At 42.5% G+C, this 18,806-nt stretch overlaps 1 protein-coding gene across 11 annotated transcripts in view; it reads left to right on the top strand.

Annotated features, from left to right (window-relative positions):
• The window catches only part of MASP1 (mannan binding lectin serine peptidase 1), an 89,972-nt gene that overhangs the window by 3,058 nt on the left and 68,108 nt on the right, over positions 1–18,806 (top strand). For 9 of the 11 annotated variants that reach the window (XR_002337460.1, XR_001304500.2, XR_002337459.1 and 6 more), the window contains 1 exon segment: positions 4,818–5,049. Coding sequence is in view for 6 of the 11 variants with exons in the window: in XM_005657110.3 (XP_005657167.1) it covers positions 4,818–5,049 (232 nt within the window). In the remaining 5 variants the exon portion in view is untranslated. 11 annotated transcript variants of the gene reach the window in all.

Genomic DNA, 18,806 nt, shown 5'->3' with positions numbered 1-18,806 from the left:
TGCAAACAAAATAGAACAGGGAGCTTCACAGACCTTCCTCCCACGCTGACCAGTTGCCTACTACACGTGGCCCTAGGCCTCTAACGATAGATGGGGGCTGTCAGCCTGGGCTAGCCCTTGACAGAACCAGCATGAGTAAGTTCAGAGTCTCCTCCATGAGGTCTGGAAAAGGTAGACATGGAGAAAGTCGACCTTTCAACCTTGCATAATCTGGGTGTTTCTATTTCAGGGAAGTCCAGTTTGGGATCCAAAGCTCATTTCTAACCCTTGCTTTTTAGAAAGCAGCATGATGGAGTAATCATAGCTAATGTTTGCCTAGGGCTGGACAGTTAACAGAGAACTTATTTTCGATCCTCCTTTACTCTGATAGCTGCCCCAAGAAGATGTCATTATTATCACCACTTAATGAATGAGAAGAAACTGAGAAGGAGACTTTACATGACTTTCCCCAAGCTGGGTCAGATAAGTAAAGTCAAAATCTGTACTTGAATCCAGCTCTTCCAACCCAATCCCAGTGCTCTCCCCACCCCAAGTGCAACTGAACCAGAATTCCCATCCCCAGTATCATCAACATATTTTCGCTCTTGAAAGTGGGGCTGCCTGCGCCCTCAAGCCAGAGTTTCTAGACTCAGTGGTCCCACTAATTCAGGAGAGAGCTCGGACCTAGGCCTTCCCTTTTCTCTTCCATAGAGGCCCTCCCTCCACAGATTGGCTTATAAAAATATTGACCCTGGCAATTGGATGGAAACACTGTTTCCTTAGTTGCATCTCACACGTTGCTATTGCAGGGCCCTTGGAAAAATTTAAATACCTTTATTTTTTAAAATGAGAAAAATAACACAAGGTCCTTCTAGGTACATTTAAACATTTTATAGACACAAAAGTAAATTTAAAAACATATACGATTGTGTGCGAGTGTTAACGAATCGACTAGAACATGAGGTTCGGTTGCCTGCTCAGTGTTAACGATCGTGTTGTGAGCTGTGTAGTCCAGACCCTCGATCCCGTTGCTGTGCTCTGGTGTAGCCGTGCTACAGCTCGATTCAATAGCCTGGAACTCCATATGCGGGAGCCAAGAAAACAAAACAAAAAAAAAAAAAAAAAAAAAAAAAAAAAAAAAAAAAAAAAAAAAAAAAAAAAAAAAAAAAAAAAAAAAAAAAACACTTATCACTTCATAGATAACCAGTGTTAATACTCTGCTGATACCCTTCCAGACCTTTTTGCACTTATATTTATCTTTTATGTAAATATTATGAGACAACTAGGTAATCTCATTGTACTTATATCATTGTGTTTACGCACTCAAAAATTCACATGTATGCCTACATATACATAAATGCATCCGTTTACTGGGTGGGGTGGGACAGGTAGGGAAGAAACAATTTCTTGATTAGTCAAATTATACCTATTAATCTTAAAATGCAGGTATAATTTTTAGAACTTACCTTTTAGGCTATATAGGACCCTGGCCCCACTTTCATGCTTTCATTCATTCATTCATTCATTCACTTATCATCTGTTATATACCAAGTTCTGTATTAAATCCTTACATACATAATCTCTAATGTTCATGTGAGCTCTGTAAACTAAAGATTATAATCCATATTTTATATTTGAGAAAACTGGAGCTCAGAAACTAATTACTCAAGATTTCACAGCCAGTAAGCAGAAGAATTGGGATTTGAACCCAATTACACCTATCTTCAAGGCTGTGTCTAAAGCACTGCAGAGTGATACATGCTGTAATTGGAAGCACATGCAGGGAGCTGGAATCTAGAGAGAAGAATACTCTGTGGCATCCTAAGAAACTTTGAGCTGGATGGTGGAAGATAAATAAGACAACCAGGTGAGGAACGAGCAAGGTGTGTGCAATGGGACTGAAGCCCAGATGGTTATGGCATGCTCCCAGAATGATATGCCAGATCTTGGCTGGTACTGAGATTAAGCTGGACAGGCAAATCAGCGCTAGATCAAAAAGGACTCATCAGCCATCCTGGTAGCAGATGCCTTACCCTGCAGGCACAGTGCAACAGCATGGACACATCTGTATTTGAGAAAATCAAATTTGGTGGATGATTGCCGAATAGTATGAGCTGGGGCCCAGAGAGATCAGTTAGGATGCAATAGCAATAGTCCAGATAAGAATATTTAAAAGAACTGACTAAAGAGAAGCAGAGTGATTTCCAAAATACAGGAAAGAGGGTTTAGGGGAGAAGTTGGTGAGCCAGGTTTGAAACATTTGAGTTCAAGGTCCTTGAGTCTTGCAGGGAGAGCAATCTCTTAGATACCTTGGTGTGGTGTATATTTACCATTAGAATTGTGACAAACCTTGGACATTCTGACTCATTGCATCAGCCACTTTGGGTGTGTTCTATAAGTTTTATTGAATTTCTCATGCCCCTTAGGCAACTCTTTTAACTGTCCATTATCTCTTATTCTGACAGCTGGAAATAAATTATAGGTTTTGATTATTTTATAAGAATACTAAGAAAAAAATTTGTTTTGCTCTTTCTTACTTAGTTCAAAATGTTACAACTTCTTGTTTGTTTAAGTTACCGCAGGTTCCATTATTGAGTATAAGTTTTGTTTTGTTTTGTTTTGTTTGCCTTTTTAGGGCTGCACCTGTGGCCTATGGAGGTTCCCAGGCTGCGGATGGAATTGGAGCTGCAGCTGCCAGGCTATGCCACAGCCACAGCAATGACAGATTCGAGCCTCATCTGCAGCCTACACCACAGCTCATGGCTACGCCTGATCCTTAACCCACTGAGTGAGGCCGGGGATCAAACCTGCGTCTTCATGGATGCTAGTCAGATTTGTTTCCGCTGAGCCACCGCAGGAACTCCCAGTATAAGTCTTATCTCAATATTAGCATGTTACTGTTAATTTTTTTTTAGAAAAGTAAATCAAGAGTTTATGATCCTTTCTTTAAATTTTATTAATGTTTATTTTACATTGGAGTGTGGTTGATTTACAGTCTTGTGTTGGTTTCAGGTGTACAACAAAGTGATTCAGCTATATGTATATATAAATCTATTCTTTTTCGGTTCTTTTTTTTTTTTAAAGGCGTTTTTTTTTTTTTACTTTCCCACTGTACAGCAAGGGGATCAAGTTATCCTTACATGTATACATTACATTTTTTTTCCCCACCCTTTGTTCTGTTACAACATGAGTATCCAGACAAAGTTCTCAATGCTATTCATCAGGATCTCCTTGTAAATCTATTCTAAGTTGTGTCTGATAAGCCCAAGCTCCCGATCCTTCCCACTCCCTCCCCCTCCCATCAGGCAGCCACAAGTCTTTTCTCCAAGTCCATGATTTTCTTTTCTGAGGAGATGTTCATTTGTGCTGGATATTAGATTCCAGTTATAAGTGATATCATATGGTATTTGTCTTTGTCTTTCTGGTTCATTTCACTCAGTATGAGATTCTCTAGTTCCATCCATGTTGCTGCAAATGGCATTATGTCATTCTTTTTTATGGCTGAGTAGTATTCCATTGTGTATATATACCCCATCTTCCGAATCCAATCATCTTTCGATGTACATTTGGGTTGTTTCCATGTCCTGGCTATTGTGAATAGTGCTGCAATGAACATGCGGGTGCATGTGTCTCTTTTAAGTAGAGTTTTGTCCGGATAGATGCCCAAGAGTGGGATTGCGGGTCATATGGAAGTTCTATGTATAGATTTCTAAGGTATCTCCAAACTGTTCTCCATAGTGGCTGTACCAGTTTACATTCCCACCAACGGTGCAGGAGGGTTCCCTTTTCTCCACAGCCCCTCTAGCACTTGTTATTTGTGGATTTATTAATGATGGCCATTCTGACTGGTGTGAGGTGGTATCTTTTTCAGATTCTTTTCTCATAAGTTATTACAGAATATTGAATAGAATTTCCTGTGCTATGCAAGTAGGTACTTGTTGCTTAGCTATTTTATATGTAGTAGTTATGATTCTTAAATGAAGCTGAGGTGAAGAAATGATATCAACTTTTACCTAGTTATGAAATACACATTTTTTTTTTCTTTTTAGGGGTGCATTTGCAGCATATGGAAGTTCCAAGGCTATGGGTTGAATTGGAGCTACAGCTGCTAGCCTACGCCATAGCCACAGCAGTGCCAGATCCAAGCCAGGTCTGTAAACTACACCATAGCTTGTGGCAACACCAGATCCTTTACCCACTGAGTGAGGCCAGGGATTGAACCTGCAACCTCATGGTCCCTAGTCAGATTTGTTTCTGCTGCACCACGATGGGAACTCCATAAACTATACATTTTTAACAAAAAAAAAAATGATAATGCATGAGAGTCTCAAGTATGGTGTTTTTCTGGAGAAGTTTAATACTATTATCAAATTTTTTTTTTCGGTCCTTTTAGGGCTGCACTCTCAACATATGGATGTTCCCAGGCTAGAGGCAGAATTAGAACTACAGCTGCTGGCCTACACGACAGCTACATCAATGTGGGATCCAAGCCACATCTGCTACCTCCACTACAGCTCAGGACAATGCCGGATCCTTAACCCACTGAGAAAGGTCAGGGATCAAACCCACATCCTCATGAATGCTAGTCAGATTTGTTACCACCGAGCCATGATGGGAACTCCCTCAAATCTTTGAAAGAGTACAACTAGGAAAAAACCCTAGAAATAAGGTTACCATCTTCCAGTATGATAGACCAAGAAAGCAAGGTCCATAAGGGAAAAGTAATTACAGCAGGTCATGGAAGAGATACACTGGGTACTTGGTCTCCTGTCTGTCAGTTTAGTTAAATGGTAAGGAGAAGTGTCTGTGAATGTAAGTAAATCATTCATGTCTTTCAGGTGGCTCCTTCTCTCTCATGCTCTGTGCTTCTCCTTGTTGAAGGCTTCGGCCCATGTCGTGGAGCTTAACAATATGTTTGGCCAGATCCAATCTCCTGGTTATCCAGACTCCTATCCAAGTGATTCAGAGGTAACGTGGAACATTACTGTCCCAGAGGGATTTCGGATCAAGCTTTACTTCATGCACTTCAACTTGGAATCCTCCTACCTTTGTGAATACGACTATGTGAAGGTGAGACCCCCGATGTTCCCTCACTGGGCCAGGTTTTCTACTGGAGAATCTTCTGGGACTTAGAGGAGCCTAGATGACATAGATGCTGTACTTACCACCAGGATGGCAGTCCAGTAAGGGAGACATTCAGTGTTATAACCTGCTGAATGAAGGTTGAGGGTAGTATGCTAGGTATAGGCTGAGTAGGCAGACCAGAAGACCTTGAGGGAAAAAGAAACCGGCAAAGTGTGATTCAGCCAAAGGCAGCCTTCCCTTTTCTTTTCTGTTCTCATATTCTTCAGTGTTTTTCTCTTCTACATCACCTTTAATTCAACAATCAGAAAAGAGCAAAGACCCCAGAGTAAGTATTAATTAGAGTAAGCTACTATTATATCCAAGGCTGAAGCATTAGAAAGCACTGCCCAGTTTCCTAGGTAATGACCAAGTGTTTGGGAGGGTAGAGTATACAGTAGTGGACAGCCGGAGGTGAGGTTGGAAGGTTGAGTTGGGGTAAGATTCTCAAGGAACTTGGATGTGATAATAAGAGTTTGGATTTTATCAGCAAAGGGTATGGGCAAGGTAGGAGGTCACTACAGAGGTGGATGTAAAAAACAAATGAAAGAGGAGCAGGAAATGATTACAACATCAAAACAATATTTCCTGGATTTTAGGGAGGAACATAGAATGGCATGGATGGGAAGCTGTTCTTTAAAAGTGGGGGTAAGAAAAGTTATAGTGCTTTTAAGAGATCAAGCTTGTTAAGATTGTGTCTGGTTCAAAAAGATAGAGAGACCTAAGAACCTACTTTATAACCTCTGTGTGACTTCCTGGAAGAAGTTCTCATCAAACCACTCTAGAGTCAACTTCCTATATTTTTGGTATCAGTATAGCCTCATTTTTTCATAGATGGTATTTCAACAAGAGTTATTTGTGTTAACCAGAATGTTTGATCAACAGCAAAGAAGTGAGTTTACAAGGGATTTTTACACTTATAATCTCATTCAACCTTTAAAACAATCCTATGAGACAGGTACTACTAACTCATTTATGGGCAAAGAAATGAACCCAAGAAGGTGAAGCAACTCATCCAAAGCTACATAGCTAGTAAGTGATCAAGATACCAAACCCACGTCTGGTGACCTTAAATTCCATGCTCTTTTGGCTGCACCAAACTGCTCAGAGGCTGTGCTCCACTGAGCCCCAGGATACTGCAGGATTTACAAGACCACTGGGGCAGGTGAGGCCTGGTAATTGGGGCTCTGAGCCCCTAGCCTGATTAAATTTACTTTAAATGTTGGATATTGCTGATTATATATGTTGGGTATGCATCAAGTATCCCATTTAAAGCAAGGTTTCTATGACTAAAAACTTTGTGAAATTGGTGCTTCATGGCAGAGACTCTCAATTTCAGCACTATTGACATTTTGAGCCAGATAATTATTTGCTAAGGAAAGTTTTTTGAGAATTATAGGATTTTTAGCAGCATCTCTGGCTTATAGTCATTTGATGCCAATAGCACCCCCCTTCCAGTTGTGACAACCAAAAATGTTTCCAGCAGTTATCAGTATCCCCAGAGGAGCAAAATCTCCCATTTGAGAACTTTTGCCTTAGCGATACTCCCCATCTTTGAATGTCCTGTGCTAGGAACTGTGAGGATTTAAGGACATAAAAGATCTAGTCACTTAAAAAGAGAGATGAGCCTAGAATAATAGCCATTTTAAGGTGGAAAAGAGCAATGACAATAAAAGATTGACAGATAAAAAAATGAGAAGAAGCGGAACCGGTTACTCTAAGAGGATGATGTGGCTTGGTAGTCTAGATTGACATAGAGCTTTTATAAACTCACTAAAAATGAAGCCAACTTCTCAGACTCATAAGGATCAAGCAGGGAGTATTCACCCAAACCCTAAGTGTTCATCATCCTAAACTGGAATTTCTGACAAACATATCACTTATGTCTCTAGGAAGTAATCTGGCCTCTGACAGAACCAAACTCCAGGATCCAAGATGCATTATATATAGAAGACATTACATTAGCAGAACCCCCAGGCCATTCCCCTAGTTCATGCTGGCCATATAACCATGATACTTGCAAGCATCTGGGTTGGAGAGTGAACTTGGCAGAAGGAAAATGACCAAACATTGGCTTAATACACCAGTAAGTTGCATAGACTTATACAAGACTAGATATGAACTTCCCAACTGCTTTTTCTCTACTTTCACACACGTCAACTATCTAGAAATTTTGCCAGTGGGAACATTTGCTTTGATTAGTAGCTGAGGCCTCAAGACCACAGAAATTACAGGTTTTTTTCTTCAGCTATGATAATGACTTATTCTCTTTATTCTCTCTCTCCGAAACTTAAGAATTGACTTTTAATTCATATGCAATCATTTCGCACAAGTTTCCCTCTTATTTAGACAAGTTTGGCCCTGTTAGGACTCCTTTATCAAGATGATAAACACACAATAGAAAAATTAACTCATTCCTTTGCGAGGGCAGATTAAGGATGTGACAACAGCCACACCTTGCACTTGGAAAAACAAATTAGTGTTTTTCAAAGGCAACAATAGAATCTGAAGACTTCTTCTGACCCTGAATTAAGAACACTGAATACATTTCTACCTAAAGCTTGGCCTTTCTGGCTGGAGAATATTTTGGAAATTGATTGATGTTTTCTATCCAAGGTGGTGAGACACCTTCCTGAAAGCCCAAGGATATGGGCAGCATGGCCCTGGGATCTTGCCTGGGATTTAGGAAATGCCTGTTCTAGCCTCAGATTTGCCACTAACTCCCAAATGAACTGAACAAGACAATCTTTCAACACACCCTCTGCTCCAAATTCAGGCTTGTGACTTCTGAGCATAGCAAAGAAGCAGTCTGAATGAGGCAACACAGAGACTGAACTGCCTACCTAAAAAAGTGCTCTGTAGTCCTTGCTTCTCTGATTCAAACACATTTTTCCTGTTCCTTTAGAAGAAGAGGTATTTCTTTGCTTGGGCTTGCACTGCTTACTTCCTTCCAGAATGGCATCCCAGCTCTAGCACTGGCCTCCCTGCAGAGGTTCCAACAGCCTTGGGACCTGAGCAGACCTTCCTTCACAGGATGCTGCACCCTGGTGAGCTGATGACTAATGCTCATGTGGAGACAGTTCTTGTGCTCTCGCCCACACGTGCAGAGCAGAGTTCCCCTCCTGGACTCAAGAACTCACTTAATGTCAGGCTGCGGGGCCTTCTGGAGACCCACCTGGTCCCATGTTTGCTGTTATTTTTGCTTTTCAAATATTTTCTCCCCAGTGACATTTTCTTCTCACAAGTCCTCTAGTTATCCTAATGTAGAAAACATAATCAGGGCTGCTTGGGTTGAAGATGGCTAAGAAGCTCACTCTTCTAACTCATTCTTTTTGGGGCCCCTGAAAGTCCTACCTTGCAGGAATTAGAGCTTGAATGTTCCTTAAGTTCCCAATTCAGGGGCAAGACTAGTACTCTAGCCTGGGTTTGGACTCCCAAACCCAGAAGCCTTCCATATACAGTTAAATTCTAATTGCATTCTCCCCCTAACCCTTTACTCCCAGAATACGTGGCTTTCCTGGCACTGGTGGAGAAGAAAGCTCCTCCCTTTTCATCTGAATAAAGCATGAGCGTGCCAGCCATGTCACTCTTGGAAAAGTCAACACCCCTCTCCAAACTTCTGTTTTATCATCTGTTCCATGAGGGGGTAAGATGAGATGATCCCTAATGTCCCTTAAATTCCAGAATTTTAATCCTCATTCTCCTTGCCAGAACTTTCCAGATGACCCCATCAACTCTCATTATTCTAGTTAGGATAATGCTAGAAAATGGTAATAATATGTTACAATGGCCACTTCTCAAAATTCCAGGGCCATAAGACTCCACTAAGAGAATACAGTCTGTCGGGGATGCTTTAGTGATGTGTCATTTAAAGAAAACTTACGAATATATCATGCTAGCGCTTTTTCCAAAGAACTTAGAATATCATTCATTTCCTTTTGATGGGATAATATCCCGTTTTGAGGTTTTTTCCACTCTGTGACTAAATTCCCCTGGCAGGCTTGGGAGTGTGTTTAAAGGACCCACCAGTTCATAAGAATCCTTTCGGCCCAGTCCCAGTCCACAGACTGGCCTTCCCACCCTGGTCCATCAGGGTGATGATGACAGAACTGCTGACACTGCATTATCAGTAGCTTGAGGAAGAGCAGGACCCCAAGTCTGTGGTCCGGATACTCTCATTTTATGAAAATTCCTCTCCAGCCTGATTTCCCGCAGCCCTTGCTCTTCAAGGCACATGCACATCTGCACGACAGCATTTGCTTCCTTGGAATGTGGCTGCGATGTGTGGATTCCTGCAGTGCATAGATGAGACATACGAATCACAGCTGGTTAATGCTGCAGGCAAGGGCAGAGCACAGATGCTGGCCAGGGAATCAGGAGGCCTAAATTCTTGGTGCCATTCTCTACTAGGCTACTTGTGGAGAGGACTCTGTTTCCTCCTCTCTCAAATACAAGGAATTGAACCAGACAGTCTCTAAGGCCCACCTAACCCTGATATACTATGCAATCAAGACCTCAAGAATCATGGTTCCACTCCATGAACATCATGCTAAAGCCCAGGGAAGGGCAATTCATTGGCGAGGGTCACACTGGGACAAGAATTTATATCTGAAGACTCTCAGTCTTTCCTTCCTTTAAAAATATTAAGTGCCAGTAGAGTCCCATCTTATGGATGCTTAGGTTTTTATGTGTAATGTAATGTAATTGTAATGTGAGGCCAATATCGTCTACAGTCAAACTTTCTCAATCTCTTAATATAGTAGAGCCCTATCTTGTAGGATGTCCAGAAGAGGCTTTTTTTCCATAAATGCAACAAATTATAGTTCTTTTGGTTAAGCATCAGATGAGATGGTAGACTTGTGCTGAGTAAGGAGCTCCAGAGATATCATTACCGAAAAAGGTACTCAGAAACCAGAACCACCAAGGGAAAAGCAGGTTCATACATTCTATTTTCAAGTTTACTTCAAGGCATCTGTTCATTGGAAAAAAAAAAGATAATAAAAACTTGCATTTGGTTTTTATCCTCCCTTTTCTATTTCTCTCATTGAATAGCTCAACTGGCATCTGTTAAATGTTCATGTGATATAATGCCACTTTTCTCCTCTTAACCCCATGTTTTTGACATATTCAACATTTCTTCCATTCTTTCCAGTTTAGCCCCTTAGTTATAAGTCTTATTCCTGTCACCTGGTTTATTGCCTCCTAAATATCTTACCAGCTGTCAGTTTCTCCCGATCCAGCCCACCCTCTACATGTGTCCAGAGAGATCTTCTTAAACATTGTTTTAACTATGCCATGCTCAAACCTTTCAGTGGCTCTCTGCTATCTATGGAATGAAGTCCAAGAATTCTATTGAAAACCTAACATAAGTTGGACACTGCACCAAAGACAGGACCCATGAAGATGAGTAAGACAGCACATACCCTCTCGGAGCTCACAATTTTGTAGTGTGTTATGAGACAAGTATATAATTAATAAGGTAAAGCTGAACAGAGTAACACAGGGCTAGGAGGCAGTATGTAAGTTGTAGGATAGTCATCTCTGAGTGTTCAGGAAAGGCTTTAAGGGAAATAGTTGATGTTTGAGATAAGTCTTGAAGGGTAAATAGAAATTTAACAATGCAGTTCCCTAAGCTTCTCTATCTCACTAAGCACTGATTTTGTCATTGATACCAAAAAAAAAAAAAAAAAAAAAAAAAGACATTCTATGATACAGTACCTTCCTGGCAGGTTATGTGAAGGTTTAAGTGAAATGATGGCGGTGAGTGGAATCACTACTGCAAAAGGCAAACATTCTCAGTGGTTTGCAGATCAGGCTCTAGAGCCAGTCAGACTCGGAGTTGAGTCCTGCTTCCACCTCTTATTGTAAAATAGGGTTAACAATATCGCCTATCCCCTGGGCGCATCGTGAATGCCAAGTAAAGTAAATGCTGTATTGATATATCTCCAGTATCTATGTAATAGCTCAGTAAGTACTATCATAATGATAATGATGGCAGGGATGTGAATACTAAAGCACCTGCCAGTATCACTGGATGCTCAATGAGCATCTGTTTTCTTATCTGCTCTGACTCTGCCACAAACTGGCTTCCTATAACCTTGCTCATGTCACTCATCTTTTCAGACAGGTTATGGTAAAGTACTCTGGAAGGACTAATCAAATGCAGGAGGTTGTTTACTTCTTCTGTGAGTTCACTTTGTCATAACACAAGTTTATAGCACTTTCAGATCCATTGCCTCCTTCGATTCTCATGGACGAGGGAGAGCAGGGATGATGACACCTAACTTACAGGGAAGGATACTGAGCATCAAGGGCTTAGGTGCATTTGTCCAAGTCTTTATTAGCAAAGCCAGATCTCGACCCCGGGTCTTCTTACTCCCAAGCCTTGATTTTTTTTCTCTCCATTTGGCCCTTCTCATAAAAGATTTTGCATAACAAATCCTGCAAGGGATTTTGATGTGCTTCTTGGCTATAAAGTAAATTTATTAAAACTTAGTAAAACTGAAGAACCTTGAGGGTCCCTGTGTTGTCTAGATTCTGTTAAAGAACTTTCTCTTTTTTCCTGACTTAGAGAAAAAATATTTTACAAAAATAGTAGGAAATGGAGTCTGAGCTATAACAGATGGGAAAGCACTTGATTTATCTGTTTGTGGTACACAAGTCCTAATGGTGAACTCAAGGGCATTGCACTACATACGCTGTTAGCCTTGTGAGTTCTGGGCCTATGTCTGTGTTTATTTCCAGTGGTGATCACAGTCTTGGGGTAGAACAGGAAAAAGCACATATTCTTGGCGGTAAGCATAAAGGAAAGGGCTCTGGTCTAGAAATCAGCCACTGGCTCCTGCTGAGATATTGGGCAAGTCACCTGTCTGCTCTGGGCCTCAATTTCCCCATCTACCCAATGCAGAAATTGAACTGGCTGGCCTCTCCTAGCCCTTCAGTCCCGATGCTCCCTTCCCCAGGTCTCACTGGGTCAGTCTGCATCCTGCTGTGTAATTGAGAGATAAGTTCTTCCCATGGCCCTGTGCCAAGCCTGACTCTTCTGACCCCCAGCTCCTAATTTCTGTGCAGTGATCTGTGTTTACTCGAACATGCCCTCGACCTTCAGCTACTGCTACATTCTCTGCTCCTTCTCTGGGAGTAGACAGGAGGCCTTGACCCTGAAAGAAGAGAAATGGGTAAATGTTTCTCATGAATTTTGATCATATTCTCTAGTGGAATTCTTCCACTCTAGAGGCACCATGTCCCCAAGTCAATTCTAGCCGATTCAGAAGAATCAGGAAGTGAAAATGAGCTTCAAAAAAGTGTGACAAAAGCTTATTTTATGCAGGAAGCACAAACATCACAGGCTCTGGGACAATGGAAAACAAAAGGAGGGTTCCACTGCCAGAGAATGTGGGCCAGTATCAGGCAAGAGTGTTTTGGGGAATAGGTGCCCTGCTGGGCAAATCTGTGCACTTATGTGTACACAAGCTGCTTTCAGACACACCTTGGTAAAAAGCAGGGCTTGAATTTACTTTGGTGTGCTCACAGAAGAAAAAGTATACAGAAGGGTGGGTAGTCATTTATTCAACAAATATGCATGGAATGCCTACATTTACTAGAGCCTGAGATATAATAGTAATTAAGACAGAAATGCCTGTCAAGAGGGTGCTTACATTTCACTGGAGGGAACAGACAATAAACACTAAATACAATCACTAAGTTAATTGTATAGTGAAGAGTAAGGTGGTGGGCAAAGAAATGAAATAGAGCAGGGTAAAGAGGGACTTCGTGAGCTGGGGTAGGAGTTACTATTGAAGTATGTTAATCAAGATGGTCCTTGTGAGAGGATGACACTTGAGCAAAGGCTTGACAAAGTTGAGAAGTCAGCCGTGTGGCTTTCTGGGGAAAAGCATATCAATCAGAGAGAATAACCAGTGCAAAGGCCCTAAGGTGGGAAAATGCCTAGTGTGTCCAAAGAACAGCAAGGATGGCAGTGTGGCTGGACCAAGAGGGACAGGGATAGGAGATGCAAAAAGAGGTAGGGGTGGGATCAGGGAAGGGGAGCCCAGTCACCAGGGCCTGGGAATAGGGTCCCTGCTAAAAGCTGACAGGCAGTGGTAGACTTTACAGCTGCTTTCCTGCCCATGTGACCTTTGACCTCCTGACTCTTTGAGGAGAGAATTAAAGTCCACCTAATACGTTTGTGAAAACTGAGGCTTAAGCAGTGGTGTACTTTCCATGATCAACAATAGGGTCTGGACTGGGGCGGGTTGAGAGGGTGGAGAAGAGATAGAAATGAGGTAGCCTGCTATTTACGTCTCAAGATAGTCTAGACATTAGTAACCTCAAGTGCAGAGATATTAGTAAAATGATAAGAGTAGTTAGGAGGTGATGAGTTTTTATGTAATTTATTTCTTTTTAGTATAATTTATTTAATTGTAAGTTTACGAAACTAAATTTTTCGCAGTGGCTGTATTCAACAACATTGGCACAAAAACCCCTGAAAAGTTGACAGCTGGCCCTTGTGAGCTCATACAAGCTAGCTTCAGGGCACCAGTGCCTGGGGAGGTTAAAGTGACATACGTGAGTGGCAGAGCAGGGACCAGAACAGAGGTCTTCCGGTCCCTATTCCAGCTCTATTGAAAGCTTTCCCTGGGAAGATTTGAGGATGTACATTCTGGCTGGGGCGAGGCAGGTCCATTGGCGGTGGCAGAGGAACACACCAGCTCACACATTCCTGGAAACTGCCTGGGACATTCCTGGAAACTGCCTGGCGACACTGGCCCAGTGCGTGTCCCTTCTCCCTCTCAGCACTTACTTAATCACTGCTTTCACTCCAGTCCTGACTGTGACTTACCTCGAGCCAGGCTGCCTCTACAGCAGAAGAACAAAACAAGGCTTTGTTTTTGCCTGTCCCCAGGCTATTCTCCTGTCCTGAGCAGTTTGGGGCTCAGCTTCCCGGTCCCAGAGGATATTTGCATGTGAATGGGCTGGCTCTGAAGTCACAGAAAGGGTTGGGTGGAGAGTCTAAGCCATTCAGGGACCAATGAGAATAAAGTCCTTCCCATCCACATTTCCAGATCCCCCTCTGCCCACCCCACCCCCTACCCTTGCAGCACTGGGATGCTGGGCACCGTCAGTTTCCCACCTGCGGGATGCCTGCTTCCCTAGCTCAAGGCCATCCCTCCCTGGCCAGCTCTTTCTTCTTCCCTACTCTGCTACCCCGGAGACCCTCTCCTTTTCTGCTCAGAGCGCTCCTAGTGAATGGGCAATCCTTCCTTGTAGCAGTGGGATTCCTGGACTCTAAGGACCTGCTGGCAATGTCTCAGGCCCTCACACTGTTTTTGATGCCTAGCATTCACACGTACACAATGCATACCTTCCTAGGGGCTCACCCAGCTCTGGTAGGAGGTTTTTACTCTGATTAACAAAATGCATAATAACACTGTATTGGGATTGTTAGTATACCTGGGCCCTGATCCTGGCTCTGTCATTATCTGGCTGTTATCTGACTTTCCACAAGTTACTTCATTTCTCTGAGCCTCAGTTTCCCTATCTAAGAAAGAGACAGATGCCTTTAATGGCCTTTCGTTCTCTGCCCTTCTTCGGTCCTATAATTCTAATTACTCAGCCAGGGTTGGAGGTCGGGACATCTGGATTTTGTCTCAGGTCTGCTACTCCTAGACTGTGTGACCTTGGGGACCCAAGTCACTTCTTAGGTCCAGGAATCACAGTGTCTTCCTGAAGAGCATTCCTACAAGACTGCCATCAGAAACAAATAAAATAAAGAAGGCAAAAATTCCCTGTCAACTGGAAATTCCACACAGAAGGGGGAATTATTTCTACTACCTCTACTACGATTATCATCATCATCATCATTATTTTATGGCCAGATTACTTGGTCCAGGACCAAAGCAACAACCTGCAGCCCCTCTCACATGTGGCCAACTTGAGTCTTAGACCCATCATCTGTGCTATTTTTACTTACACAGCTTTCAGGAGCTTCTGAAATGCAACACACACACACACACACACACACACACACACACATCTCCTTTTTTCTTTTTTTAGTCTCAGGCATCTGGTACCTTTAATTTGCACCTTCTCATAATCTATAGCTGCAGTTTGGGCAGCTGAGTAAAGTAGCGTATTGAGCTGTTAACCCCTGGTCCAGGCCCTGGAGGTGACGGACTTGCAGTGAGGGCGACCACAGGAGCACAGAGCACTCACTTGTGAATCAGGAGTCATGGGCCCAGTCACTAAACATTGGCTGAAAATCACATAGCTCGAGAAATCCTTTGAAACACAGGAGAATGATGGGATTCCTAGACCTAATACTATTCTCTCTTGGATGAAAGCTTTCAGAGATTCCTTGCATTACTCTGGTCCTCTCATAAAATCAGGGTAATATCCTTCTCATGTCACCCACTGCCCAGGACCATTAAGAGGCTTGTAAAGTACAGAGAGCCAAAGGGACCTTAGATGCCACCTGCCAATTGAGGCGGAGCTGCGAGGCCTCCCTGGGTCCCCTTCCTGCCCCAACAACCTGGTATCTGGGGGCCTCGTAATAAGGGATGTCTGTGTGTGTGGCTCCAGTGAAATTAGGAATGAAGGAGTAGAACCTGGAATCAAGAGGGTATCCAGGGACTGTTTCAATCTCTTAATTCCTCTTCAAACATGTGAAATTACCCATGCCCCGCTTAGCTGGGAGTCTAGAAATGTGTCATCTCAGTTAGATGAACCTCAGTGGCCCTATTTTTCTCACTGATTTATTGATTGCTGATATTATTGCAGGTACCATTCTAAATATTTTACATATATTAATTCATATCATGTTCACAAAGTCCTATGATTTATAAATACTATGATTTTCACCATGTTACAAATGAGAAAACCTTTATATAGAACATATTCATTTCCTAGGGCTGCTATAACAAATGACCATAACCTGAATGGTTGATAACAGCAGTTTATTCTGTCACAGTTCTAGAGGCCAGAAGTCTGAAATCAAGGTGCTGGCAGGGCCATGCTTCCTTTGAAGGCTGTAGGAAAGAATCCTTCCTTGCCTCTTCTAGCTGCCTGGTGGCTGTTGGCCGTCCTTGGCATTCCTGGCTGTGGCAGCATATCTCCATCTTTGCCTCTGTCTTCATACTTCCCTCTGTGTGTGTCTCTGAGTCCAAGCTCCCTCTTCTTATGGACACCATAAGTCTTGGCTTAGGGTCCACCCTAATCCAGTATGAAGTCATCTTAACTTGATTAAATGGGCAAAGAACTATTTCCATGAAAGGTCAAGTCTAGTCCAAGGGTTAGGACCCGAGCATATCATTTTAGGGACTACAACTCAACCTACAACAGAGTTTAAATAATTTTCCCAACATCTACTAATTGGTGAAGACTCATAGGCAACTTCCATAAAGATGAAGTCCCACATGATCCAATCTCAGTAAAGGGTGACATCCAAAAAACAGAAAATTTATACAGTTGAATGCAATTCACAAATTGATTCACTCTCTTGAGAACTAAAAAAGGACAGAGATATTCTTATCACAAACATTTTTTTTTGTTTTGTCTTTTTGTCTTTTTTAGGGCCACACCTGAGGCATATGGAGGTTCCTGGGCTAGGGGTCGAATCGGAGTTGTAGCTGTGGGCCTACACCACAGCCACAGCAACACAGGATCCAAGCTGTGTCTTCAACCTATACCACAGCTCATGGCAACACTGGATCCCCAACCCACTGAGTGAGGCCAGGGATCGAACCTGCGTCCTCATGGATGCTAGTTGGGTTTACTAACCACTGAGCCACAACAGGAACTCCTTATCACAAACATTCTTAAATGTTCAGTCCCTCCCCTGTCTCTCCCTCTCCACTTCCTTCCCCAGAGTCTTCATGAATTTCACACTGAGGTTCTCTTCTGACTCCCCTCACCCATCCACTGACACCTGACTCCCTCTTGGATGTGACAATCGCAAAAACTGTTCCTTGCCCAGAGACCCTCCCTGCCATGCACTGCCATATATGAATTTTAGCTATTCTGAGTTTCTTGATTGTCTTATCAGAATTTCATGTTTCACCATTTTGTTTGTGTGGATTTAAAGCAAAGATTTACATCTCTTTTGTTGGGACCTGAGGGCTAGAAAATGATGAGAGCAGAAGGTGAGAGAGTGATGAAGAGTCCCCGTACATGACCATGAGGAAGGGAAGACTCGGTGGTTATGAGAGATGGAGGGACTGGAAACCAACCCTGAACTTCCAGGCTGGCTCAGTTGCCCCCTCTATCTGCCCCTTTTGTTTTTTGACCTGAAATGACTGATTTTATGCCATTGGGTAGAAACTAGAGAGAAGTAGGTGTGGGCTAAATTTTTAAAAAAATTTTTTTTTCTTTTTTTCTCTTTAGGGCAGCACCTGCAGCATATGAAGTTTCCCAGGCAAGGGGTCTGATCGGAGCCACAGCTGCCGGCCTACACAGCCACAGCAACACTAGATCCAAGCCACGTCTGCAGCCTATGCCACAGCTCACGGCAATGCTGGTTCCTCAGCCCACTGAGCAAGGCCAGGGATCGAACCCGCAACCTCATGGTTCCTAGTCAGATTCATTTCCACTGCACCGCAACAGGAACTCCTAAAATATTTTTAAAATATAAGAACATCCTACTAGCCATTGTTAAGTTTGCTCTAGTTCCTTCTACTTTTTATTTTCAATGCATACTTTTAACATAGTTATAATTACACCGAATATATGATTTGTCCTGTTTTTTCACTTACTATAACCTACTCAGAATATTTCCCCGTCATCAAAAATTCTCCATTAATGTGGTAATTAATAGCTGCATAATTCAACTAATGTTAGTGTTAACTGTTCCTCTAGAATTGGGTATTTACATTGTTTAGAGTTATCTATTAAGATATTTAAAAGCTGTAAGTATCATTATTCATAAGGTTTTTCCACAATTGGAATATCTTTCCCTAGGTTATGTTCCCAGATATGGGGCCATGAAAAGGTGGTATGAGTTTTTCATAACGTTGTGGTAGAAAGATAAGGGGTTAGATGAGGTAACTTCCAAGACCCTAAAAACCATGAGATTGTAGTTCTTAACATTTCATTTCACAAGTTCCGTTTCACTCTTTGTCCCAAATTACTTCCTTATTTTCCATGTTATACCTAGTACTGTGTAACAAAGCCCTCCAAAATTCAGTTGCTCAAACAGTGTCCATTTTATTTGCTCATGATTCTGTGGTCAGGAGTTTATGCTAGGCTCGGCAGGATGGTCCTTTTACTGGATTTACCTGAGGTCATTTGTGTAGCTCTGATAGATATAAATCAGAACTCCATCAGGAAAGCAGAGCCTCTGTGAGTATTGTGAGATAATGGCTATTAGCGGGCATTTGAACTCACGTAATTACAGGAGCAGCTAGGACAGTAAAGATCCTGCTTCTCACAGACAGGGAGTTGGAGAACCACAGAAGGTTCACTTATCTGTTCTCCTGAGGCCCTGGCTTGGGTGAAAATGTCAGCATCTACAGGGGAGTCTGAGAACTCAAGGCTCTTGAAGAAGCCCAAGGAGGGCCCTGAATGGGGAGCTCATGGAGAGAATTCTAGGAGAAGCTGTTGGCTCTGAGCAGCTACTGTGTCTGTGGGTCCACCTGCAAGCTTCTGGTGGGCCTGGGCCACTGTAGGTCATTAGTGCCAGTACCTGGAAAGAAGAGCTGGGTGCAGAGTAG

Source organism: Sus scrofa, chromosome 13, assembly GCF_000003025.6.
Source record: "Sus scrofa isolate TJ Tabasco breed Duroc chromosome 13, Sscrofa11.1, whole genome shotgun sequence".
Taxonomy (NCBI): Eukaryota; Metazoa; Chordata; class Mammalia; order Artiodactyla; family Suidae; genus Sus; species Sus scrofa.
This window is presented reverse-complemented; position numbering and strand designations above follow the sequence as displayed.